Genomic DNA, 18354 nt, shown 5'->3' with positions numbered 1-18354 from the left:
ATGCCACAAGAAAACTAAAAAATAGGAAAACTAAATGTGTTCTTTTAAAAGAAGGGCGGACTAAAACAAAACGATGACTTTATGTCGAAACGGTGGAACCGAGGCTGCCTGGAACGTAGTAAACAACTTCCCGCGACCCCCCCCCCCCCCCCCCCCCCCCTCCCTTTCCATTTTTCTCCTCCCCTTAAAACTCCCTCCTGACTTTCACTCCCCTCCTTAGTTTGGCACATGTTGTTCATAACTGCTGGTTTCCCCTTGGCTAGAGCGGAGTGAGTCAGTGTATATATCGACCCCACCCCCCACGGTATTCATATGAGGGGCTGGCAGGCTTCAAAACCTACTGAAACTGATTTCATTTCATCGCACTACGTATATACCCATCCTCGCCCACTCACTCACATACTCTTCCTCATGAGCATGGACTGTGTGTGTGTGTGGGGGGGGGGGCACCAAATTCCTTCACTCCTGTTAGCATGCATAATAATCATGCTGCTATATCCACATAGCTTCCGAACACAATGGTGCAGGTTTCTCTCACAAAGCTAGAATGACAGGTGTCAGTCAATCAATCAGAGCATCCATTGTGGACGACAGTGACTGTACCGCATGTCCTGATTTAGGAGGAATCTTATAAATTGGCTCAACAATCGCTGAATTAACCTAAAAACAGTGAGAGATCTCGTTTCAAAATCATTGTAGACCTAAATGTTTGATTAACGGGAAATACGTTAGTTTTCTTTTCTTGACAGCAGCATAAAGCTTGCCTACTGTACTAGACTAGTACCTACCTAGTACCTAAATCATTCACTGACAGACAGACAGACAGGTGGTGTTTGCGGTTGAAGGCATACAATCTACTTTCGGATCTTACAACACCACAATCAACAGTCACACACCTTGCCCGTCAGGAGAGATTATAAAACTCCTTTACTATAAAGTGTTGTTAATTATACCGACGTGCTTACTCTGGCATTACTAATGTATATACAGTGTAGCCATATCACACTGATGATTAGACAAGAGCTATTATTATCGAAATCCCCTACGAGTAAAAAAAAAAGCGAGATTTGGGATATAGGCTATACTGAATGCATGTAGTAATACTACTACTACTAATAATAATAATAATAATAATAATAATAACAATAATAATAATAATACAATCAATGTGTTTAAGAACAATCACCTCAGTAGATATAGGATGTGGAAGCTGTCAAAATGCGATCAATGGGTTGTGTGAATCACCTAACTGGTGTTGTAGCCTATGGGCTATTGGAGCAGAAATAATTCACAAGAATCGGTCAGAAGAAATGCATTAATTAACATTATTATAAGTTGTATCAATATTATTTACTCACCTTGGTATTTTCCCCCCAGAAACGGTGCTCACATCATTATTTGACTTTGTATCCTTCCTCCGTGCGTATCAACATGGTGGACACATGCTTTTATATTCCAAGTGCTGATGTGCCAACCAAAAAAAGGGGGAAAGTAAAAGGTGGGAGGAAAATAAATCAGATATGTGAATGAATGTTCAACTCAGATGTTCACCAAGCCTACCATTATCACTATGATCACCCATAATGTCCATTATGTATGCACTTTATAGGACATCTTTACGTGTGCAAGTGGAGCGTTATTACGGAATTAAATAAATTAAACTCGGTGGGTTATAACAAGGTAATGAACTAAAACACCTTAACCTCCGAACCGGAGACGGGGGGGAAGCCACAAATAGCTTTATTATTGATTAATTTTAGTTTATTTTTTAAATCCCTGCAGAAAACAAAGTTTTTTTGGATGGGCGCAAATACGAAGCGTCAACAACAACAACACTATCCGTGGCATTCCTCTATACACGTTGTCCCTAGAAATGTAATAATTACAGTTTATTGAGAAGAGAAACTAACAGTAAATGTATCCAAGTTGATGTTTATTTTGTAACCGCTACTACCATCGGGTCCCATCCATTATAAAAGACACATTGTAGCCACATCGTATCATCAATGACTATACAACTCGCCACCAATGTATCATGTTATGTAGCCACGTTTATCTCAGATGGAACTATTCTCGGATCAGATATATTTATCTATATATCAGCATAGGAAACATTTAGGCTATAAAACATAGCAGTTTACAGTATATACATTACTGTAGCAGTACAGCTAACGAACGGCTAACGTTCCGTTTATACTTCGTCGTATATACGAACGCCGCGCGGCACATTTTTTTCCCCAACGTTATTTTTTTAAACTGGGAAAATTTTTCAGGTTTACAAAAACAACACGTCGTTATTTTTCGCGTATCAATAAATCCACTTACAACCAACGTTATAAAATGAGCCGTTATATAAATAAAACAGGGACGCGATATTGTTTTAGCAGTCACATATTAGCGATCAGAGGCTACAATCACAAAGACGTTACTTCTAAAATAAACCAAAACCTCAACACAGACCTAGAGATCAAAGCGACGTGTGGGAATTAGTGATGGTGATTATAACGCTATTGACGTTTCTGTTAAAATAAAAAATAACAGATGCAAAGCAGCGTGTGTATAAAAAAAACACACATACATACACACATACACACACACACGAACTGTCAACAAAATGGCGGCTGCGTTGAATCAACAGAGAGAACCCGAAATGGATCTCCCTCTTATTTGGTCCTCTCCTCTCTCCCTGATCTCGTCCCCCCATGCTGGATAAAACCACATTTGTATTTCCTTACGGAGAATGTTCGGGTAGTCCGGGAATAGTTCCGAGAAGAGGGTCCGGTGCGGTGCTCTCCCGTTAGCCGAGCGTGGATGTGTCAGAATGGGGCCTGGCTCGTTACTCGGGCCTCCTCCATGTCTGCACAGCCCCGGATCATACTGTCACTACAGGAGGGGAGGGAGAGAGAGGCAGGCTGGGAGGGAGGGGGGAGAGAGAGCCTGGCAGCCAAGGAGGGAGGGAGAGAGAGAGGGAGGGAGGGAGGGAGAGAGAGGCAGGCAGGCATGGAGGGAGAGAGCGAGAGAGAGCCTGGCATCCAGGGAGGGAGGGAGAGAGAGGAGGAGGGCAGATGTCGGTCGTACGCACGCGGCACCGTGGTCACTACACACACGCACACACTCACTGACTGAACTAGGGTATAGTGGTGCCTACTCTCTCCTTGTATGACAAAATCACTCTATTGCATCATTAACATTATATTCTATTTCATAATAGCAAGTGTGTTAGTGTGTGTGTGTGTGTGTGTGTGTGTGTGTGTGTGTGTGTGTGTGTGTGTGTGTGCGTGCGTGCGGCTGTGCGCGCCCGCAGCATCAGTGCAGTTAGCCAGTTAGTTACATTAGTGATAAGGGAGGACTCAACTTTCACACCGTCTCTGAATACATAATTGACGACCTTGTGAGGGGGAAGCGTTCCGGATGCTGCCCACTGTGGCAATGTTTACCCTCAGCAACAGCGACAAGTCTAGACCTCTACACCCCCCCCCCCCCCCTCTCTTTCTAGGAATGAATGGATGATTGAAAAGGTGGTGGTGGTGGGGGGGGGGGTGGAGCGAGGGACTATATACAAGCCAACCCAAAAAAGCTATATGACTATATATTCTATTCTATATCGTTATTCTTTTGGGGTTGTAAATATTTTGGGGTTAAATTATTTAATGGTTAGGCCTAACAATATTGATTGATTGATTAATAATAATAATAATATCTCAAACTTATATAGCACTTTTCTGAGTACCCAAAGACACTTTACATGGGGGGTCTTTACAGAGAACAGCACAAATAAAAACAACTTTAATAGAAAAAAGAAATAATCACTAGAAGCTAAAAAACATTAAAAGACAGTGAAAAGGGTCTTGAGGGCGGTATTGATTGATTGTGCCGAATTTATACATTTCAAGTACAACTCAATACAAAAGCCTGTTATCTGTGAATGGACGACCCAATAAAGCACTATACACTACAAGAGGGTCCACCTTGTTCAATTCATCCTATAACTAGCCTACCGTATATCATTCACAATGATAATTGCTGCATATCTTGTGGTATATTAAAATAATGGGCATCATGGAAAATGTCGCAATTCTTGATATCTGGATGTGATTGGCCAAACTTGGCATGATGTAGTTTATTGTTTATGTTTATTGCTTATTTCATTATTTAATTCATATAAGTATAGCCTATTAGCCTAGTAGCCAAAAAGTGAACCGGGACATGTTGAGTACACCAACGTTTTATGTTAGAAATGTTTAGTATGGGTCCCCAGCATGTAGAAACTTTCTACATGTTGGGGACCCATACTAAACATTTCTAACATAAAACCTTGGTGTACTCAACATGTCCGGGTTCACAATGGGGCTCTATGGGCTGGCTACTAGACTATATAAGAAAATTCAAACAAATGTTTAAAAATCAATCAATGGGGCTTCAGTCCAATGGCGGCTCTCCTACATAGACTTCTATTGAGAACGGGGACAACCAACTGGGACAAGTCCTGGACCTGGAAGTAGGCAGAAATGCATTGGACCCAGACATAAACAGCCCAGGTTTAATGATCTTAAATCCCTTTATTTTGTATCTGGGAAATAAATAAAGGAAAAATAGCGTCCTCTTTTCCTTTGATTAATTGACCCGAGTCAACAGTCTGTCTGTCTGTCTGTCTGGTCTCTCTCTCTTTCTCTCTCAGAGAGAGAGAGATAGAGAGACTAGGGGTTAAGTGTCTTAAGCTCAGGGACACTTCAGCACAATGGACGGGGTGAGCGACCTCTTGATTCCCAGCAGTATCTCTAGCACGTACCCACACCCACAGCCACACCTAAATGCAGAGTTGACAAAAATGCAAAGTATAGATATAGAAATATTCCCTACTTAAACCCTATATATGTCTACTTCATTGAGTCCTGAAGAAAGGCAAAGTCTCGCAACTCACTTTTGTAATGCTCCAAGTATTTATTCACAATAAATACTTTACAAAAGTGAGTTGCGAGCCTTTGCCTTTCTTCATGATATCTGTTAGTTTAACAGTTTGTCTCAGCCCCAAGATCGAAGGATGTGCGCCGTTCTATTTTATTCTACTTCCTTCAGTCCACCAGGGGTCTATACCAGTTCACCTCTTTTTTTCCCCTCTGTCTACACTAAATCTTTGCAGAGAAAATACCTGAGGCTCACAACGGATCTTGTAGATCTGCTCATTTCGCAGAATGCTCACCCCAGCATATTGAGTCATTAATCTGTAGGTTGGGGCCGTGGCCCTCACACCAAGTCGCACCGCCAATCCGACCTGTAGGGCCGGCCCGGCTTAATGTGAATGCTTTAGGTGCTGCAGCACAGGGCACCAAGCTTGGGGGGGGGGGGGGGGGGGGGGCTTCTCCTGTCCACTTGTCTTGTTGCCTTATTTGTAGTCAACACACAGCATTGAAATGCTTATGTGAGAGTCCTGCACTGCACACGACGCATGCATATGTGGCGCCTACGCAGAATGCTATGGCTGTAGCCCTCTACTGGGCAAAATCACACTTTTGCCCAGCCTATTGGATTTCCCAGGGCACGCATCTGTGCAAGTTTGGAACCAATTGCACTACTGGTGTGCCATTACGAAGCTGATAGGATAGAATAGGATATATTAATCAGTTATCATAGTCAGATTTAAGCCGGACCTAAACTACTATTTGTTTTAAAAATGTGTGCTAGAATGTATTTAGATGTAGTGTGCCACTATATTTTAAACCGTGGATGACGTCTCATATAACTCGTGAAATTGGAATTGTGTTATGTAAAAGTAAAAGATGGATGCAGTTCACAGGGTTTGTCTTTTTAATAAAACTTTGAAACAGAGAAAACATAATTTGGTTAAAGTAAAGAGAATGGTAGGAAGAGTTTATTTGAACCCATTTAGACCTGGGAACGATTCTACAAATGCTAAATCTAAATCCTGACAGTTTTCTGAAAAACCCCTATGTTTCTATGTCAGTCGTTCTCAAACATTTTCATGTTAAGGACCCCCAAGATTATATATAAAGGCCGCCGACCCCCATCTGAAAGTATGTTGTTCCAGGGACACCCCAGAAGCAAAGATTTGAGTTAAAAACTTTGGCTGTGAAAGAATATATATTCAAAGATTTGCTCCACATTTTCACGATATTTCAAAAATAGCAGACCTACAAGCTCGTAGCACGGCACTCGGTGCACTGCTACGAGCTTGTAGATCTGCTATTTTTCAATGGCTAAAGTAAACAATGCTTAAAACACCAAAAGGGGGTTGGTTCCCGCCCCAAAAATGGGTTAAAATCGAACCTGGCACTTCAACAGAGGCATTGCTTTGAAATTCAAGCCAAGCTTGATATCAGCCATAGGGCTGATATTAGTTCATGACTCCTGAGTCAGTCATTCAGAAAACAACATCACAGGGATAGAGCCAGCATCAGCGACACGGAAGCATCACTTCCGCAACATCGTTGTCAGTAAAAAGCGGAGACCATTTGGTGTGTAAGACAAAAGAAAGGCAGCAGGGTGCTGCATGCTTACAGCTCACTGGACTACAACACGCCACGCCAAGGTCTTTGGTGGAAATAAATTAACTGAGTGGTTCTGAAGGTGAAAGCTGTGAGTTACGTTTTAGCAGGGCGTGTAAATATGTCACCTCAACAAACAATCATTCTTGCCCTGATGAAGACCCGGTTAGGTCGAAACCTGACGCCGAAAAGAAAAAAAAAAACTTCTAAATCATCAGTGGTGCTCAATATTTCATGTCAAGACACCCCAGAATTATCTGTATTTGAAAACCTGTATTCCCTCATCTGAAAATATGTTGCTCCAGGGACCCCCCCGCCCAGGAGCAAATATTTGAGTTAAAAACGTTTGCTCTGAAAGCATATATTTTCAAAGATTTGCACATTTTCTCGATTCTTTCAAAAATAGCAGACCTACAAGCTCGTACCGCGGCACTCTGTGCCGTGCTATGAGCTTGTAGATCTGCTATCTTTCAATAGCTAAAGCATAACCTAATGCTTTAAAACACCAAAAGGGGTTCCCGTGTACAGAATGGCTTAATTTAATAAAGGCTTTCCTCCTCTTTTTCTTTACTTTGAGTAACCCGGATCGTCTATATTTTTCTTCATATCAACAAACAATCACTTTTTGATGTGATGACAAAGACAAAGCATGTGAAATCTGGAGCAGTGGTAAACGTTGGAGGGAGGTAGAATATCGTCCCCCCTCCCCCGTTTCTCAGAGTGCTTGCCTCTCCTGTCGCCCCGTCCTGATGGAGGGGGGCAGCGGTGGCTCCGACGTGGGAGGGAGACTGTTGTCCACGCCGTCCAGACTTTTGCGGCAAACGGGACAGGTGTCGTGCTGGTGAGGAAATGCACAATTAGGATCATGTACAAATAAATAAGGCTTATCAAGCTTAAGTTACAGCAGATCATTATTCTATGGCAGTGGATTCCAAAGTGTGGTCCGGGCGGGGGCCCCATATAGGTCCTCCATCTGGCCACGTTCAAATGAGGAGTAGTTTTAAGTTCAATATAGTTCAAATCACTTGAACGGTTCATGAAATCAGGGAAAACTTTAACCAAATTAACACATAAATGAATAAATAAAATAACATAATAATTAACCGACATAAGGAAGACCTCTAGGTTAGAGGTTCTATGTATATCTACATTATCTACTGTAGAAGGTACAGCATGTACAGATACATTCTACAGTATAGGTTGGTTATATATTTGTTCTATTGTGTTTGTTTAATGACACCACGCATGTGACTGAGTTTATTTTTCTGGGTGCTAAAAGGAATGAGCAAAACATACTCCTCATCTATAAATAGCCAAACTTGTGTGAGAATCACAGACTTCCCGTGAATTTCACCAGTTACTTCCGTATAACATTAGTCTCCTGGATTGTGTCGATTTCTCCACCGTCCCGTCCTTACGGAAAACACAGATAACTATTCTGCAACAAGTCCAGGTCCATCACATTATAAGTTAGACTCAGGTCCCCCTCGTGTATGACTCAGAGAGAGATGATAATCTCTCAACTTGTCCATCTTGATCTTGATTGATTGTACATTTGCTGCATTTATGTTCAAAGAGTTGGCTCTTTGTTGCTCTGTTGTTTTTGGCAGCAAATTTCTATTTTAGTTTTAGTCATAGTCTCTTGAATAGTTTCCATTTAGTTTTAGTCACATTTTAGTCACCTGGAATGTTTTATAGTTAGTATAGTTTTAGTCGACTCAAATATCATAAGATTTTATTCGACTAAATCTACAGTCGATTTAGTCAAACGAAATGTATTTTGGCGGTGCCTTGATGGTGTCGTAACGATCGTTTTCTTCACTTGCTGAAAATAGACGATCTACAAGTTCACAATGTGTCGCAGCGCGACACGTTGTGGGCTTGTAGATCGTCTATTTTCAGCATGCAACCAAGTGTAAAATGACTTATACTGGATCTCTCGTCCAGTATAAGTCCTAACATTTTAGTCTAGTTTTAGTCATCATAGCTTAGTTTTCATGTCGTTTCCATTTCGTTTTCGTCAGTGAAAAAAGGCAGTCAACGAACATTTTTCGTCTTAGTTTTTTTTAGTCGACGAAAACAACACTGGCTCGATGTTGTCCAAGTCGTCAACCTCAATGTTAGAGGTTGGGGAGTGAGCAATGCATGCATTGGTGAGAAGGACGTACGTCCGTCCGTCCGTCCATCCATCTTCAACCGCTTATCTGTAGTCGGGTCGCGGGGGCAACAGCTCCACCAGAAAGCTCCAGACTTCCCTCTCCAGAGCAACATTAGTGACTTCCTACTGGGGGGATTCCGAGACGTTCCGAGGCCAGTGAGTCGATGTGTTTCCTCCAACTGCGCCTTAATTGGTCTGCCCCCCCCCGGGGTCTCCTCCCAGTGGGACGTGCCTCGAGGACCTCCCTAGGGAGATGCCCGAGAGGCATCCTAACCAGATGCCACCTAAGCTGGGTCCTTTCCAGGCGAAGAAGCAGCGACTCTACTCCGAGTCTCTCTCTCGTGTGACCGAACTTCTCACCCTATCTCTAAGGGAGATAGATGCCAGCCACCCGCCGGAGAAAACTCACTTTGTCCGCTTGTATTCGTGACCTTATTCTTTCGGTCATGACCCACACTTCATGACCATAGGTGAGAGTAGGAACACTTCATGACCATAGGTGAGAGTAGGAACACTTCATGACCATAGGTGAGAGTAGGAACACTTCATGACCATAGGTGAGAGTAGGAACACTTCATGACCATAGGTGAGAGTAGGAACACTTCATGACCATAGGCGAGAGTAGGAACACTTCATGACCATAGGCGAGAGTAGGAACACTTCATGACCATAGGTGAGAGTAGGAACACTTCATGACCATAGGCGAGAGTAGGAACACTTCATGACCGTAGGCGAGAGTAGGAACACTTCATGACCATAGGCGAGAGTAGGAACACTTCATGACCATAGGCGAGAGTAGGAACACTTCATGAGTCATGACCAGAGGTGAGAGTAGGAACGAAGATTGCGAACGAAGAGAAGGATGTCAATGCAAGCAGATTCTTGGTAGAATGTAAAAATAGCAGTGGTAGAGTTCACAAGGACCGGCGTTGGCAACCACTGATCTAGGACTCATCATGAAGCAATTATTACAACATTATTATTACACAGTAACAAAACGGCTACTGTTTTCCCTGCAGGCCCTCCCAGCGTGTGGGTTTGGCGACAGACTGTCTAAACCCACATGACAGAAACCAACGGAGTATCTTATGTTGAAACCCTCGGGACAATGACCACAGCCACTTCTCATCCTTCCTTACCAGTTCAAGCCAAGGCACTATACAATCACTGTGGAAGTAGTGATGGCAGGGAAGCTGTCTGACTGATTCCCCCAGTGAATACTCCTCTCTGCACACTGGACACTCCAGTCGGCAGTCTGGGGAGGAGAGAAAAAGGATGACAGTTCTTTGTTTAATGTGTGTGTGTGCCTTGTATGTGTGTGTGTGTGTGTGTGTGTGTGTGTGTGTGTGTGTGTGTGTGTGAGAAGAAACCCCTATAAAAAGATTGCCCAATACGTTCAGCCACTCAGCAAGTGGATTCATGAATGTATGTATATAGACAATATTTTAGGCCAATAAAAAAGACTGTATACCAAATGTCCCTCTTTAAACAAAAGAAGCCTGTCAGCTGCCGGACTATATGTCCCAAAACCTGAAAGCAATATCTCAGGCACGCGCCTGTAAGGAATTTCTTCAAATTTGGAACAAAAATGTGGTGACATTTTTTGGGTAGCGTTATAGGGATGTAAACTTTTGTTAGTTACTGAAGTGACTTCTCTGACTGAGGTGTTCCTGGAGTCATGTCTCCCACTGAGTGTGTGTGTGTGTGTGTGTGTGTGTGTGTGTGTGTGCGTGTGTGTGTGTGTGTGTGTGTGTGTGTGTGTGTGTGTGTGTGTGTGTGTGTGTGTGTGTGTGTGTGTGTGTGTGTGCGTGCGTGTACACATGTACAGTAGAGTGGTTATATGTCCACACCTGTTTGTTCCTGAGAGACACTGACTGTTGGCAGAGATGAGATCATCTCCTTCTCAGCAGGGGGTGGCCCTGTGCTCTCTAGCTGACCCAACAACTGTAGGAGAGTGGAGGCAGTTAAAATTAACTACAATTAACCAAATGAACTAGCAGCATGTCATTATAGGTGACATTGTTCAAAAGACATTTCAAACATTTCCCTATATTTTATACACTACTTATGTGTGGTCCACATTCTGAAAGAGGGCCCATTCTTATGAATACATACATTCTGCTTAAGTGGTTAAATACAGGGAAAAGTTCAGTTACTGTATTTTGAAATCTGTTGAACTGAAGAGTGAAGATTTAATCTCCCAATAACACCGTTTAGAAGAGAGAAGGAAAACAATCCCTCTAAGGACTAGCATATTTAAGTGCTATAAATATGGACAAGAACCAATACAAGCAACTTACCCAAGAAACATTTCTGACTTTCTGACAGTGTAATTTCTATGACTCATACTGTATGTCCTCACTACACTACACTCTGGCAGAATGGAATGGATTCAGACATTTCTCTGTGTTTTACAAATAGATCATATACTACAAAGAAATGTACACACAGAGGGGGGCACTAAGGCATCGGCTATTTTAAGACAACGGGAACATAGCCTTTTACAGAAACAGAAAGAAAGAAAGAAAGAAAGAAAGAAGGAAAGAAAGAAAGAAAGAAAGAAAGAAAGAAAGAAAGAAAGAAAGAAAGAAAGAAGAAAGAAAGAAAGAGAGAGAGAGAGAGAGAGAGAGAGCAACTGAATAGCAACTATAGGATAACAGTTTGCGGCGAGGCCAAAAAACATCTCAAGAGAATGCTGAGACAGACGGACGGACGGACGGAGAGAGCGAAACAAGAGAGGAGCTTATGGTTTTATTTGCTGGTGTAAAGGCATGAGGAAAAGGACAAGACAAGTTGAAATTAAACTGTAATGTGATTCTGTACAACCGCGGAGGGAGTAAAGAAAAGAGACAGAAAAAGAGCCGGCCGGCCTCACTGACCTCTGTGATCACAGCATCGAGACCCCCCTGACCCCACGCATAGTCCCCTGGGCTGGAGTGCAACTGTAGCATGTTGGATCTGACGGACGGAGGTAGAATAAGAGACAGCAAGAGAGGGAGAATGATGTCTAGAATGTCATGTTTTGTCATGAAAAAGGAAATAATGCAATTTAACCCGTTCTGTACGGGATCTGCAAGCTACGAGCTTGTAGATCGGGAAAACTGTGGCGCAAATCTTTGAATTATATCACAGTGAATATTTTTAACTCAAATATTAGCTTCTGGGGGGGGGGGGTCCTTATTTTCATATTTTCAGATGTGGGTACGCAGCCAAATACAGATAATTCTGGGGGTCCTTGACGTGAAAAAGGTTGAGAACGACTGACATAGAAAAATGGGTTTTCCAGAAAACTGTCTTTTTAGAATCGTCCTCAGGTCTAAATGTGTTTAAAAGGTTAGTGGGGAAATATAAAAGTGTTTTCCATTTACAGAGAAGCTGGTCCTGAGCTCTGGTTTCCATTGTTGGCAAACAGTCCGGCCAAGAACTGCTGTACGATCCTTTAAGACGGAAAAGACAAGAAATCAGAGATGTCTCCCATTTAGAAGATGCACATTTTAGGAACACTTTCAACCTAGGTATGCTATTATAAGCCAAAAATTTAAATTAAAAATATGTCAAGATACTGTAGCAGAGTATCTTGAATAATTTAATAATAATAATAACTTTATTGTGTCATCACGGGATTGCAGGTGTAAAGAAGAAGTGGGTGAGATTCATAATCGTGCAAAAGCTCCATCAAGTGAAGTGAGGGGCGCTCTTATCATCGTACATCATCATGTCGATTTGCTCAGACACTATGGCGTACAATTCTCCATTCATTGTCAATGGGAATTTTGTGTAAGACGAAAATCTACACTAATAACTGAATATAGGAGGGACTATAGCGCCCCTCACAAAATGAAGTCACATGTAAGATTACATTAAAATGTAATTTTAATTTTATCAACCTAAATTTAAATGTAACTAGAAATGCACTCTGTCGAGGTGCCACTAACTACAAGCATGTAGCGCGGCACTACAAGCTTGTAGGTCTGCTATTTTTGAAGAATCGTGAAAATGTAGTGCAAATCTTTGAATATATATTCTTTCAGAGCCAATAGCCGTTTTTAACTCAAATCTTTGCTTCTGGGGGTGTCCCTGGAATGACATATTTTCCTTGACATGAAAAAGGTTGAGCATCACTGACATAGAAACATAGGTTTTTTCAGGAAACTGTCACCATTTAGACGGCATTTGTAGAATGGTCCTCAGGTCTAAATGTAGTAAATGGGTTAATGGGTTATGTGGGTTACCCCTCTCCACTCACCCCTCCACCGCGGGCGTTTGGTCGGATAGGGACGACCTCCTCCTCTCTTGGCCAGGCTGGCGAGAGGGAGATTCCGTCTCTCTGGTTTCCATTGGTCCCGAGGAGGAGGAGGAGGAGGTTTCAGAAGGACTGCTGGGCTGAGGCTCTACCTCCTGAGAAGAGATGTGTTGAGGAAAGAGATTGTGTTATAGATTGTGTCTAATGTGTGTCGGTTTTAACTATATTTGTAATGAGTTATGTCTGGTCATTTATTTTCTCTTGATCTTTTTTTTTTCTTCCTTTTTGTCTAAATTCATTTTTGTGTGTTTCTGGTTATCATGGTATATTATATTAATTTTGTATGCAATTTATATTTTTAATACATAACATCGCAATTTAAGATAATTCAAAATGTTTTGCTATTTCTTGTGTTGATACATTTTGTAATTTGACCCCAGGAAGAATAGTCTCTGCTGAGGCAGTAGCCTGGGGTCCACCTATGCTTTCTATGGCATAGGCAGCTCCCGAATCTAGATGCAGCTGCGCGACATGAGACTAATTAATTAGAGCTGAGCTACAGACTGCCTGGGCACACTTGAACTTCCATGCGCGGCCAAAGGAAGCTGTCTTTTGCGATATTTCCGGGTTTTTAGACAGTTGGTGGATGGAAATTAAGCTCCACACATGCGGCAGAATGCCGCTGGGGCAAGCTTTTCCGGGAATCTGGCCGACGCTGCAATCTGACACATGGGTGGAGCTTCATTTCCATCCACCAGCTGTTAAAAACCCGGAAATTACGCAAAAGACAGCTTCTTCTGTCCGCGCATGGAATCTTAGGTGTGCCCAGACCCAGAGAGAGAGGAGTGTGTCAGAAATCTGAAATGAGCAGAGAGTGATCGACGTTTGCGCTACTGTATGCCGAATTGAAGTGGTCTCGCTCCCAGACTTTGTTTTTTCTCCCTGGAAATAAAAATGTCTGGGTTTTCGAGGCTACTGAGGCAGTTAATTAATGGGGATCTAAAATAAACAATAAACAAACCTCGTCCAGGTCACTGGCGGACGTCACATCGTGGTTGGGGGCGTCTGAGTCGGAGTCAGAGGAAGGGGGATCCGACAGCAGTGCAGAACGCTCCATGAACAGCAGCTGCCATAGCTTGAATTAAGAGAAAATTACTAAATTAAATAAAATTACTATATTAATTCAACCACTTTTTAACCACCCAAGCATCCCTTATTCTGGGGGTAACATTTGCCACAAAAAAAGCTGATCTGCAAGCTCACAACACTGATAGATCTGCTATTTTGGCTAAGAGATTTGGTGTAGATGTAAAGTACAGTAAAGGTTGATTTTGTCGACTAAAACTAAGACGAAAAATGTTCGTCGACTACCTTTTTTCACTGACGAAGACTAAAAGTAAGACTAAATATACTGACAATTTCGTCAATAAATAAAAACTAGACAAAATGTTTAGGAAGGGACTAGTGGACAAGAGATCCACTATAAGTCATTTTACACTTGGTTGCATGCTGATAATAGCAGATCTAGATCGACTATTTTCAGCGACATTACCGTCATTACGACAGCATCAAGGCCCGCCAAAATACAATTTAGTCGACTGAATCAACTGTAGATTTAGTCGACTAAAATCTTATATTTAGTCAACTAAAACTAGACAGGTGACTAAAATGTGACTGAAACTAAATAAATGCCAAAAACAACACTGGGGCCTTGCAGACTGGCTAAGAGAGTTGGTGTAGATGTAAAGTACAGTAAAGGTCCTTGCAGACTGCTGTAAAGTACAGTAAAGGTCCTTGCAGACTGCTGTAAAGTACAGTAAAGGTCCTTGCAGAATGCTGAGTTTTATTAAAGCCCAGCTTTCCGTGTTTGTGTGAACACAAACATTGGCTTGTGATTGGCTAATCACCCCATAGCGATGATTTGATTGGCTGAGCAAAGTACATATTGTAGATAAAAGTGAGAGCCAAGTGCAAGACGCCAAAAGTGATTGGCCGGAATTCCTTTTGTGATGATGTGATTGGCTGAGCACGGAATGTGATGCATTTCTTTTTTACTTTTCTGGGTTTTCTCACCCTATTTCTGAAAAGACAGCAGTCTACAATGAACTTAACTCTGTTTTTTACTAAGATTAGAGGGTTTAAAATAAATGGTTAAACCAGATCAGATTGAACACATTTGGAAGCAAAAAGGGATGTACGTTTTTATACCTCCGAGAAAAGTGTGCTTGGTTCATCGCTGGGTGCTGTTCTATTGTCCTCCAGGAGACTGGAAATTAAATGTGTAAATATAAGCATAGTAATCGTGTAAAATAGAATAGATATGAGCAACATAAAGACTAATAAATTAAAGGGATATTGCACTTTCAAAAACACTTTTGGTCATTTTATCGTCTACTCAGACTTACTGTATGTGAACACTGGGAACACCCCAGACACTTTTTACGTTGCTTGATTCAGATATTTGATATTCATTTTAGCTGCACCGCCAACTTCCTATACATACCCATTGTAACTTCAAACTCTATTTTAATCATCTTAAATTAAATTGATTGACAACACACATCCTTGGTTCAGGTGACTGATTTTGTCCTAATAGGTGAGGGGGCTACATTTAATAAATAGTAAATATTAGGGGTGTAACGATACATTTTAACAGCGATACGATACCTATCACGATACATGGTTGACGATACGATACATGGACGATATTGGTTCATTATGGCGATCCGATACAATTCAATGATTTGAAATCGATACAGTAACTATTTAAAATACATTAACATTATTTTAAATTAAGTATAATCAAACCCCTCTTTATCATTTTTGAGTTGTAGTATTGATACAATCGATCGATTGCATAGCAAAATGATTATTATTATTATTATTTCTATTGCAAAACTATACGATACGATACATAGTCAATGTTGCTGTTTTCATTTCGATATACTTCGATTCTTGAAATTAAAATTGATTTTTCTATTTATTTGTTTATGTTACTATATCGTTACACCCCTATAGTCAATATTGTTTGTATAGCGCGTTTTGGTCATGATTCACCAGGATCCTGGATGGCTGGATTCTATAGAGGCGCAGCGTCGCAGTCCCACCCCCTTTCATGACGACGTGAGAACCAGAAGTGAATTCTCCATTCATTTTCTCCATAGGCTTTTCAAAAAGTATTTATTTGAAGACGTTTACGCTGCGGACAAAGCCAACTGTTGTCGTGACAAATCATGAAAACAAACACAACATTTTGGGCCGAACAAATAATTACAAAGAAGAAAAACAACAAAAAAAGTGTTGTAACCTGCCGTTTTCTTCTTCTTTCTAATTATTTATTCGACCCGAAAAAATTGTGTTTGTTGTCATGATTTGTCACAACTCGAGTTGGCTTTGTACGAGGCTCAAAAGGTCTTTAAATAAATACTTTTTGAAATGTCTATGAGGAAAATTAACAGGGAATAATTTCCTGGGCCACTGCAACGCTCTATATAGGCTTAAAATAACTGATATTTTTGTAAATCTCTATGAATGATTTTTCAGTGGGTCCAGAAAACCACGCCCACTGCTATGCTCTCAGTTTACAGGGAGGGGGCAGGGCATATCTAAATATTGACTCAAGTAATTTACAAACTGTCTGGAGTATCCACATGAGACTATATGATAAAATGACCAAAAGTTTATTTTTTATTTTTTAAGTGAAATATGATATCCCTTTAAGTTTGTAATTGTATAGCTACCTGGAGTCTTCTGTCACCTCTTCAATGAAGCCAGACTCACACCTGGGGCATATCAAGTCCTTGAGGATAATTAACACATACAGACAGACAGTAGGCTAAATGAAAACTAAATTATGTAATAAAAACACACCTTGCATAGCAGCACCTCTCTCTCTCTCTCTCTGACTCACACACACTGACACACACACACACACACACACACACACACACAGAGCAGGTGTCACCGACGTCACCGTGTCATACGTCATACATACTCTAATGTCTAATATAAAATATTAGTGCATTACTTTAACAATCTTTAGACGTTGTCTGCATGGTCACGGTGGTCTCATACACGCCCCCCGCCCCCTTGTGTTTCCTCACATGCGTCTGACTTGACTACCGGTAACACGCACGCTCGCCAACAGTAGTACAGCCTACTTCTAAATATGGCAACGACGCAAACGAAACTTGCTGCTATTTATTCTTCTAAAATGAGAGATTTTCACGGAACGTCATTCATCCAGGCCAATCAAACCACATAACCACATAATAAAACAAGTATTTTATTCTAGTATAGGCTTAGTAAATGGCAGAGATTAGATTAATAGCATAATATAAAAGAAGAAAACTTTACAGTATATCGACTATATCCTACTTTTCGAGAGACGCACAAACTCTCCTTGCCTGGACGTTGTTTTAGTCATTTAAGACCAGTCCAGCAACGTTTGGTAAAAAACGCACCACTCCCTCAGTATAAACAACTCACCGGGAATTTTGGTTCAATTTCACATTTACAACAGTGACAGAAAAACCGGTGTTGTGTTGTTGCTGGAGCTTCCGCCATCTTCATAGTCTGTCTGTGTGTGTATATATATATAGCACTGTCACTGACATAGATGTTGCACAGACACTGGTAGCCTATCGAATAATGTGACCCCTCCCTCAGTGTGGTCGCTGTATGGCGCGTTCGGAAATACCGCACCGGAGCGCATATAGTGTAGACATATAAATGTCGTGTTTTTTTGGGTTTTTTTTTTAGATAATAATAAAGATAATTAGGGTACAAACTACAAAGCTCTGTCTTAAGACTTTTGACCAAATCATTTGACCAAGTCATTATCAATGTGCGAATCAGCGTCATCTGGAGTAACACAATTCAATTGCAATATGCATTCCGGTGTAATATCTGTATTTTAGTTGTTAACTTCGAGCTTGCCAGAGAAGGGTCAGTAGTCGACTGTCTGACTTGTAATGTAGGTAGGCCTTATTAAAACTACTGGACTGCACTGCAGAAAGTGTAAATTACAAACCGGTTCTAGATCTACACGAATAAGAAAGAATATATAAGTAAAAACAACTGCAGCTGCCGTCTCACAATTTAGCTTGCAATTGCATTATTGCAACACATTTGGCTTTAAGCACATTTCCAATACTCAAATAACAAGAGTGAGAGTCAAAGATATTTTAAGTAGGCTAAAGTTAGATTTAACTGTCAATGGCATTGCAGGCTCTTATTTCCTAACTTGGATTAGACTTGGCCACAAACTAATGCAAATTAACTAAATCTGAAGTCACAAAATCAAACAAGTTGTCGCCATGACATCATGGATGCAATTTTCTTCAAGTGCATTGGGGGGCACCAGAGTACCTATATTTCGAATAAGACTTCACACACATTATGAGCAGACTATTTACAAATGCAAAATCATAGTAGTAGTAGTTCTTTCG

At 41.2% G+C, this 18354-nt stretch overlaps 2 protein-coding genes across 2 annotated transcripts in view; both read right to left on the bottom strand.

The window, feature by feature from the left end:
* Positions 1–2872, bottom strand: part of ash1l (ash1 (absent, small, or homeotic)-like) — a 64525-nt gene extending 61653 nt beyond the window's left edge. The window contains exons 1-2 of the mRNA XM_080786909.1: positions 2736–2872; positions 1359–1462 (exon numbers count right to left, since the gene is read on the bottom strand). The gene's annotated coding sequence lies outside the window, so the exon portion shown is untranslated. The remainder of the gene's footprint in view (positions 1–1358; positions 1463–2735) is intronic.
* A 2915-nt stretch (positions 2873–5787) lies between these two features.
* rnf115b (ring finger protein 115b) lies at positions 5788–17517 on the bottom strand. Its single transcript, XM_080786764.1, has 10 exons — positions 17393–17517; positions 16645–16703; positions 15113–15170; positions 13926–14039; positions 12908–13059; positions 12030–12098; positions 11541–11619; positions 10512–10605; positions 9801–9916; positions 5788–7341 (listed from the first exon to the last, which is right to left on the bottom strand). Exons 1-10 carry the CDS (start codon positions 17474–17476, stop codon positions 7219–7221), a joined length of 948 nt encoding a protein of 315 aa, XP_080642890.1. The 5' UTR covers positions 17477–17517; the 3' UTR covers positions 5788–7218.
* Positions 17518–18354: the final 837 nt, after the last annotated feature.

This window comes from Protomyctophum bolini (genome assembly GCF_963924005.1).
Source record: "Protomyctophum bolini genome assembly, chromosome: 17".
Lineage (NCBI taxonomy): Eukaryota > Metazoa > Chordata > Actinopteri > Myctophiformes > Myctophidae > Protomyctophum > Protomyctophum bolini.
The sequence above is the reverse complement of the archived record's forward strand: the minus strand, read 5'-3'. Positions and strand labels throughout refer to the sequence as shown.

Coding starts and splice junctions, on each gene's coding strand:
- rnf115b (XM_080786764.1), bottom strand. CDS start 17,476: ATGAAGATGGCGGAAGCTCCAGCAACAACACAACACCGGTTTTTCTGT. Junction 14,040..15,112: donor CAAGCACACTTTTCTCGGAG/GTATAAAAACGT, acceptor TCTTAATTCAAG/CTATGGCAGCTGCTGTTCAT. Junction 10,606..11,540: donor TCGATGCTGTGATCACAGAG/GTCAGTGAGGCC, acceptor ACTCTCCTACAG/TTGTTGGGTCAGCTAGAGAG.